The 9,619-nt window shown below is 41.7% G+C and overlaps 1 protein-coding gene across 1 annotated transcript; it reads right to left on the bottom strand.

The window, feature by feature from the left end:
• Positions 1-30: 30 nt before the first annotated feature.
• cbx7b (chromobox homolog 7b) lies at positions 31-7,148 on the bottom strand. The gene is made up of 6 exons (XM_068304810.1): positions 6,871-7,148; positions 5,172-5,215; positions 4,820-4,885; positions 4,423-4,486; positions 3,980-4,325; positions 31-3,677 (listed from the first exon to the last, which is right to left on the bottom strand). Exons 1-6 carry the CDS (start codon positions 6,937-6,939, stop codon positions 3,463-3,465), a joined length of 804 nt encoding a protein of 267 aa, XP_068160911.1. The 5' UTR covers positions 6,940-7,148; the 3' UTR covers positions 31-3,462.
• Between the last annotated feature and the right edge of the window lie 2,471 nt (positions 7,149-9,619).

Here is a 9,619-nt window from a genome sequence, read left to right as displayed (position 1 = left end):
TGTGTATGGGGGTGGGGGGTGGGGGTTGGTTGGTGGCTCACCTGAACAATCTCAAAAACAGTCAGAAACCTGCACCAAGTGGAGCTGTTGCACAGGTTGAGTAGAGGTGTGATCTGAGAGTTTAAATTAGGTCATTTAGCTTTTTACGGAAAGGACTGAACACACAAACGGTCACACGCTCACTATTTTTCTCAAAAGGTGGGGCTCGCTGGTCACGGGGGAGGGGGTCATTGGAACCAGGTGGCAATATATCTTGAGACTTATTTTGTAAGGAAAACAAGGAAAAACTGTCTTTTATATATAGATATATTATTTAATTTTATTTTTTGGAAATAAAACTTGAAGCTACAGGAATTATTAGATTACAAACTTGTTTTGTATTAAAGATGTTATGGTGACGCAAAAAGACACTGCAGACAGTCATTCAGTTTGCCCTGGGGACGCCGCGGAGGATATCCTACCATCCTTTTTATGAAACGTTTCATGTACATGAATATAATTGTAAACATACTGAATCACTGTACAAACCGATGGCAACTGAACAAAGTTTTGTTTTAATCATTTCTTTACCTTTTAAAGAGACTGGAAATAAGACTATTTAAAAAATCTTAGTATTCAAAAGGAATCTTTGACCACTTTTTTTTCTTTCCTCTTGTTAAAAATTTTGGTGCTTGCTGAGAAAGCAAAAATAACTGCTCCATTTTCATTAGTTTATTTTTTAAGTTATTTTGGTGGTCTGATTGTTTTTTTTTTTGCCAATAAATTAATTGTACAATAAAGTATGTTTGTACCATTGGAAAAATACGCACCTGTTTCCTTTTTTTTTTTTTTCCATGTAAGAAAGTCTGCAGGTAAATAAATGAATATACAGTACATATACGAGCAGTATTAAATTCAACTGCATCTGTAGGTTCAGTTCTGTCTCCTATGTTTTAAAAACATGAATCAAGTCAATAGAATAGTCGCAAAAATATGTCTATGTTGAAGCAATGAATTAAAAATCAAACATCTGATAAATATCAGACTATTAAAGCTCATCACACACTGGCGTTTGTCCATACATCACCTTTTAGAGCTCTAACAACCATTTATTGGACATCAAAAACCAACCAAACAAGAATTTAAAATGAGCAACATTTATTTTACACACAATGCTTTGTAGACTGGAGCCGGTTTACATCACCTTAATGTCAAAAGTTATTTGCTGAGCAGCAGATGGAATCGACACAAGTACCCACATTGGGTTGTGTCCAATCACGGAGCTAGTTTTGTCATGTCAGTAGGTTTAAATATGGCATCAACTCAGTGGTTATACTGTAGAAAACTATTGTGTTTAGTCATCTGCATGGCAAATACACAAGTATCATTAATGCATAAATATACATTCAGGTAAATGTAGAAAACGTACAAAATGGGTTTCTCCCTTCTGTCCCCCCCCATCGTCCATCCACATTCAACTCAACTGGGTCAGCGGGGATATTAACAGTGTGTGTGTGTGTGTGTGTGTGTGTGTGTGTGTGTGTGTGACCCATCCTCAGAGCGTGAAAAGCAACTAGTAGTCCGATGGGACTCTTATTGTTGGAGATCCCAGAGATTTGACACATCAGCTCCTCTGAGCTGGAACCAGCGGAAGAACTACAAAGTTCTTCTGATTTTATTGGACCAATAAGTGACACTGATGTGTTTATACCATAACATAGATGCAGGAAATGTGTTGTATTCTCATCATCATCATCATCATCAGTTTGTGGTTAGAAGGTGAACATGCAAACTTGGATTTGTGAGACAACAGTTTCTCACTGATAGAAGACCTACCTAAGATAATTGTGATATTTAAAGCTATTTTGATAGCATCTGATGTATTAATATGATGCAAACAATCATTTTTATTTTGAAGACCTTGAGATGAGTCGCCCATGTCTGTCCACTAGGTGTCTCCAAAAATCAAGATTCTGGTTTACATTTTCACTTCATTCAGCAGTGCAACACAGATCCTCCTTATTTGGAGGGTGAAAATATGTATTGGTTGGGTCACAGTGTTTTTACAGACAGTGGTAGAGACATGGCACCGCCACTACTACGCAGGAGAGATGATGAAGATTCCAACTCATCCATGTGAAATTCATGTGTCTGTGAAAGGTAAGATAAAATAACCCGCATCTACCATTATGAAAATTCACATTATTGTTAGTAACTCTTTATAAGGACATGATTCTAAGTGATAGTTGTATGTCTCTCATTTATAAAGGGATTGTCTAAATGAGAGAATTTAACTTTTTGTCACTTTACTCTTTAAGATTCATCCCACATCCTTTGTGGAGATCACACTGCTTACACTTTGTTTTTGGTTTTTTTCTACACTGCAGGTTAAATTTTTTCAACAGTTCCTGTTTGAAAATGATTTTCTTGCCTTTGTGAAATGCCTCAATGAGACAAGTCTATATTCTGAAATACAAACAGGTTTCTGTTGAACACACAAGCACATCAAGCATTCTGCCGTGTTTTTTAATCTAGTTTTCTGCTGTCATCAGAAACTCTACTGTGTGTGTTTGCATTGATGAAGCTCTGCTGGAGGAGAAACACATGCAGGCGGATCAAATCACCTCGCAGTATTCCGAACTGAGCCACATGTTATACAGAAGTAACAGTCAATGTGTTCACAGGTTACAGGTTGAGCACTGTAAGTCAAGAGCCTGACAACTACACCATCAGTCTGCAAAACACGTTTAGATTAAGTCAGGACCAGCAGGAGTGTTTACATGCACAGTGAACTCCACGTATGGATGCATGAGGCCCATTCTGCTGATCACTCCAAATGTTCACCAAGAACATCTGATCATGTTTTCACGAGTGTGCCACTGGTCTGCGGCGTCTGAGGTGATGTGACTCACATCCTCACTGCTGCTTTCAAACTATTCCACTGATACGGTCAGCAAAATGCAAGCTAGGTTCAGGCGTGTGTGCAACGACGATCCAATGGTTCAAGTTATTGTTCAAAAAAGAGTTTTGCAGTAATTTTTCTATTTTACTAAGAAGGAGCATTCGATACAGGACACACCAAATGTTTTTGAGGATAAGCATAAGTGCAATTATTTACTGTCTGTTTATTTACAAGAATCCACAGGATACCTCCAGGTGGACCCACGCAGTCAGTTCAACCCTAGAAGACTAAAAGCAGCTGACCTCAGCCACAATGATTGAGATTCTATCTTAGTTACAGCTAAAAATCTAATCTGGACCCTAATCTCAGAGCAATTTAGTCTCCGAAGTGTTTGACTCAGTTCTAGTGCCTCTGTGCATGTAAACGTATCACTGACCAGGCTGGACGTCACTGGTGAGACAGAGAGCAGAGCACATGGTAATGAAAACACCAGCCCTGGCCCTCGACCACTATTTGTACATCACCATGAAGCCGCTGCCTTTAACCCCCTCCCTCTTTTCCTCACCGCTCTTCATCACCTTTCACAGCTCCAGACCCCAGTCTCTGAAGAAGCCATTAGCCACCCTGGATTCTCGAAAAGTCACTGAGAGGGAGTTGAGGGAGACGTCGGTCACTGTCACCTCCCCAGGACCGATGACAGGCCTCCAGACGTCGTCGTCTTCCTCATCTGGCTTCTCTGATGTGATGACCCCCTTTGGTTCGATAGTGGAGCTCCAACTGTCTGTCATCTGCTGTCCTGAGTGACACAGGGTGAGGTGGAGTGAGGTGGAGAGTGGATCCGAAATGTGCATCAGGTGTTCTGTTACTGGGTTGGTCTCCCTGCCTGGCCTCTAACACTATCTGTTCTGAAAGACGTCATGAAATGACTAGAAATGTTTTAAAAAATAAACGGGAAATTCCTAAAGCAGCTCTGAGTTGAACAGAAGCTACTCATTTTTAGAGATGAATCACCTTTAAATAATCCACATGAGTTTAAACACGTGATAAATGAATATGCAATACACTGACAACATTCACATTAGAACCCACTGACCGTACCTTTTAAAACACCTCCACAGGTGTCTGATGTCTCCTTTACCAGCTCCTCCTCTTCCTCACCACCCTCTCCCTGCTCTTCATGATCTACAATGTCCTCCATCTCCTCCTCTTCCCCTTCTTCTTCTTCATCTTCTTCTTCTCCACTTTTTTCCCAGTCTTCTTGTGAACGGTTTGAGTCCAGGCACTTGAGCTGTGGCCTTCTGGGTTTGTGTTCCTGCCTGCAGGGACTGAACGACTCAAGCGAATCCTCAGAGAGCAGAGAGCGCGTCAGGGAGAGACGCAGGCGAGGTGGAGGCTTCTCCGGGATCTTATGGGCGCTGCGGAGATCCATGGTGTAGACGGTGTTCTGCTGAACGAGAGCGAGAACACGTCAACATCCAAACATCCACGAACTGCAGAGATCAGAGGTCGTTCCTACTCATTTACTGAAGTCCAAACTTTACCTGGAGGAGTCTTTTGGATTTTGATCCTTTTCGTTTGTGACCTGCAGCTCGGTCTCTCTGCTCTCTAAAAAGTGAACAACAGTTCAAAAGATACTAATTTCAATAAGTCTTCTGCACACGTACACATTTAAATTAACGTGACATTTTTGTGGCCAGAAGTTAATGCTGGAATAAAATTGACATTAAAAAAATTAATCCCTGTAATTTCTTTTATATTTAAACTTAAAATGTTTAAATTTGAAGGTTGTTTTTTTTTTAAAAGAAAACATCATTATAAATTTATCTAAATGTGTAGCGATGATATCATTTGCAGCATATGTGTTTTAGTAAATCTAGTTATAATCCAACAACTCGGGTAACACTTTTTTTACCACAGTGTTTACATGTGGAGCCTTACTTCTCCTCATAGGCTTGCACCAGGCGCTGGTCCAGAATGTGTTCCTCAGGTTCCCACGAACTGTACCTGCAAGATGCAGAAGATCACATTCAAGTCTCCTTCATTACCAGGTGACCAACAGGTTCGTTCATCTTCAAGATAATTCTTAGTATTACTGAACACATCTCAGTGATATTTTAAGCTTATATTCTATTACTTAATTCATTGGTTAAATTTCATTATTAACTGATCAGCATGAAAAAGAAACTTAAATGCAGATTATTTCATCCATCCAATTTATTTTTAATCACAACATGTAACATGTGAAACGTGTTTAATCCAGCCTTACTTCTGCTTGAGTTTATGGACTTACTTTGGAGGCCATCCTTTCCACTTCAACAGATATTCCACATTTCCCTGTGGAGACATACATTAAAGAGCAGAAATGAATTTCATTAATCGTGTCACAGAATACACTGCAGCCTTTCCAACGGTTCCTTCAGACCTGTGTGATGTGATGTGATGCATCATGGTCCATCTACAGCTATTACTCATGTCCTGTCTCTGTCCATCTTCTTAATCATTTAATATCCACATTACTTTTATTCTTGCTGTTCAGTACACCTGGGCAAACTGCGGCCCGCGGGCCACATGCAGCCCTTTGTACATCCCTGTCCGGCCCGCGTAAGGCCAATCATAAGTTAAATGTACACAAAACACAGAAATTACATGAATTAAGAACCCTATGTTCAAATAGACTAATAAAAACATTATTTCAATTATCAGTACCAGCTACTCAAAATATTTAAGTTGCAATGGAAGATATTTAAGCAGAATTAAGTTGAAATTATAGTTGGTCTGGCTTTCTGACACAATTCAGGTTTCTCCCTTGCAAAAGTTAATTGCCCACCCCCCGCGTAGTGTGTTGCTGCCAGTGTTAATAATTAGCCATGTAAAAAGTACAATATGTTTCCCATATATCTGCCAAGTCTGAGTGTTAGTCATCCTTGCTGACATCATCCATTGCCAACTTCCTAGCACTCACGTGAGTTGATGTCACCGCATTTCCTGACATTTCTTTTATTCACCAGGTTTTTCCAGAACAAAAAAAACCCAATCCTGTACCGTACTTAAAAAGAAGTACTTCAGCTTATTCTAAAAGTGACATAATTCATGATTTTATAGGAATAAACAATTATATTGTGTCCTCATTCCAACAGCTTCACACATGACACTCCTGAAGTTAATGTTCCAAAAATCCCCTTTGGATTAAAATTAAAATTGATGATTGATAATAATAATACTAATTCACCAGTTAGTAGCAGCATGAGTCACCATGTGTGTCTTCTGGATGGACAGATCTAGTCCACTGAGCACCCAGTCGTTGTAACTCTGGCCTACATATGGTGTGAATCTATTAATAACTGTAATACATTACATGAGCATCACCCTGGGGTCCGTGTTCAACCGTTTACACAGGCAGACAAACACACACACACACACACACACACACACACACAAACATTTCAAAACACTTCAATAGAATTATAATCAATCCATCTGATCCATCCTGTAAGGTTTTACCACGTGTGTGTGTGTGTGTGTGTGTGTGTGTGTGTGTGTGTGTGTGTGTGTGTGTGTGTGTGTGTTTATCTCCTCATGAATGAATTACAATGAATGAAAATAATCCCCATCCCCATCTGTAGTTGCAGTCCTGTTAGATCCACCATCCAGATATTTCTAGACTTTCTGGACCTTCCTCCGGATCATCACCCCCCCCCCCCCCACCAGCTGACCACCTCTTTACACCAGAACTAGGGTGAACTTCCGGCCCGTGGGCGTCAGACCCAGGATGAAGGCGCTGGTTAGGTAACATCCTCCTCCTCCAGCCTGGGGGGGGCCAACCCGCACACCTGACACGCGGAGACGCGGTGTAATGACAACACTCCCCACCCCGCCCCCTCCACGCAGATCACCCGATTAGATCACCAGATTAGCCCGTCACTTCTCTTCATTTAATCCGTCTCTGCATCACTCATCTCAATCTAAACCCACGGACACGGATCGTTCACCTTCCGAACTCTCTTCTTCAGGATCGACTCCACGGCGAACACTTGCTCTCCGATCGCTGACAGCTCCATCTCCGCGTCCGTCCGCTAGCGTGGACCTGTCAGCGTGGCTCCTCCGTCCGCTACAAACTGAGCTAACAGGAGCGGTTAAACCTCCGCTCCCCGGCGGCTCCTCTTCCAGCTCAGCCGCCCGTCATCAGCTCCGCCCGGCCGCTCCGAGCCACTTCCTAGCGGCTGATGTTTCGGAGCCTCCTCTGACTTTACAAAAATCTGCGACACATCTGTTTCGCGCCCCGCGCGCGCGCGCGCGCGCGCTCGTCCTCCCGTGGCGCGCCCCCCGTCTCCGCGCGCGCGCGCCCATCACCCCCCACGTGTCATCCAGCGGCTGTGATGAAGAACTCCCATCATCATCATCACTGAGAGAGAAATCTAAAGAAAATACTAACAGTGAAAATATTTTGAGGTCAAACATCACATTTTTACCTGACAAACAAATAAAGTAAACACATAAATAAATCAGCACCTGTTGCTGGTTTATGAATAATGCCATCAAAACATTCTTTTCTCCCCATGTGTGCAAATGTAGACAATACTTTTAAAATAGTTCACATTTTTAATTTAATTTCATTTAAATAAGTAGTGCTGCTAGACCGTTTTCATATTTAGTGCTCATGTGCCACATCTGTCGCTGCAAGAAGTCACCATTTCTTTGTAGATCAGCTGTCCGATCCTGTATAATACATAACCTGTCTTGAATATAAGGCATAAATAGATAGAATGTCATAGTTTATGAATTTAGAAGGTGGATCTGACAGGCTGCTGTTACCTGGACTCACAGGTCATCCAGGGGGTTTGTTCCCACATGTAAAAAGATGCGAAGGAATCTTGGTTGAGCTGCAGAAATCCAATTATTTACTTTTATGTAAATTAATTTAACGGAGAACGTTCCCTTATTGATCCCCTAAATGGGGAAATTCTTTTTTACACGCTCCGGTTTCCACTGACCTACCGCCACCCTGTAGCTCTATGAACCAAAGCAGAAAAATTGTCATTTAAACAAAACTGAAACACTCAGTATTCACTGTCTAGGGATAACTAGACGTGTAAATTGGAACTGTTTCTGTGCTTACCTTTAATTATAGTTCTTTACGGTCACTTTAGACATTAAAATTCAAAGCTCCAATGTGTTTCAGCAATGATCCTTCATCAGGGAGTCAGATATTATTTCAGTCCATGGCCCCACAGACTCTGAGTTATGCTAAATGGCCAGCAGATGGCGGTATTCTGCATGTAATACAGTAACGAGTTCCTCCCCATGTTATAAAATTACCTTAACCCACACACACACACACCCCACACACACCCTCCTTTCTGGCCCTCTCATAAATAAGAAAACATTCAAAGTCGAATTTTCTTGTCTTTAAGCTTTAATCCATGCTTGACCCCACATGTGCCCTTGTGGGGTCAGGCATGACCCCATGGGTTGTTTTTCTTTAACAGCTTTAAAAAGTTTGTAACATATTCATATTCCAGGTGTTCCTCAGAAAATATGTTTGTGACATGAAGCCATTTTCATTTTTAAAAAATAATAAAATTATTTTCAAGAAATTTCAGTTTTTGTATCACTACCCGACTCTTCCACGAGTGGGATCACATATGACCCCCAAATAGTTTTTTATGGATTTTTGTATGAACCTTTAATTTTTTGCCACACGTCTGGTGGTAATTATCGACTTCTGCTGCAACTTTCAAATCAACACATCTGGTCTCAGCAAGCTCACTAGAGCTCACTGCTATAGAGCAACACACATGTAAGTCATTTCTCTATTTATGAACTTAATTTTTTAGTGAAATATTCTAACATGTGATCACATTACTGGTTAAATGTGTTTTTTTTATTTTATCTATAGTAAAATGGCTGATAAGAGGCCAGGAAGGATTCCTTTGGACCGTGCCCTGATCCAGGACGGATGGGATGAAGAGCCAGTCGCAGTCATTGACTCAGATTCTGACATGTCAGATATGGAACACCCACTTTATTGTCCCCCCACTGAACAAGGGCTGTTAGACACACACACGAGTGCCCTGATGAGTCGTCTGAAGAGGACGTGGATGTTGTGCCGAACCGAAGAAGTCACAAGGGCTCTTACAGGTCAGAGTTACTCCCCCAGACAGGCTGCAACACCAAGTCATAGTTTTCAACACATTCGGCCAGGACCTGTACCTGGGTTTAGGACTGTCTCCCCAATAGATGCATGGAAGGAGTTCATGTCTGATGGTATAATAGAAGAGCTGCTGACATGCACAAACAAGGAAGGAGAAAGAGCAGCCTCAGAAACGGGGACAGAGTGGAGGAATGTAACCGAAGATGAGCTTGTGGCCTTCACTGGATTGACCATTCTTGCAGGAAGTGAGAAGAACTGGGATGTACCAGTCCGTATGCTTTTCGAAAGTCCTCTGCGTTGTACAGGGCCACTATGTCAATTTGAAGATTTGAAAACATTCGCCGTTTCTTATGCTTTAATGACAAGTTGACCAGGGCCGACTGACTGCAAACAGATCGCCTCATATGGGACCTGTTCCTGATCAACTGCAGTTGCAAATTCATCCCCATTGATTGTGTGACAGTGGATGAATAACTCGTGCCTTTCAGAGAGAGGACCCAGCTTCTGTAGTACATGCCAAGCAAGCTCACCAAGTAGTGCATAAAGATCATCTGGGTTTGTGATGCACGTAGCCCATATGCAATTGA

This window comes from Antennarius striatus, chromosome 21, assembly GCF_040054535.1.
Source record: "Antennarius striatus isolate MH-2024 chromosome 21, ASM4005453v1, whole genome shotgun sequence".
Classification (NCBI taxonomy): domain Eukaryota; kingdom Metazoa; phylum Chordata; class Actinopteri; order Lophiiformes; family Antennariidae; genus Antennarius; species Antennarius striatus.
The sequence above is the reverse complement of the archived record's forward strand: the minus strand, read 5'-3'. Positions and strand labels throughout refer to the sequence as shown.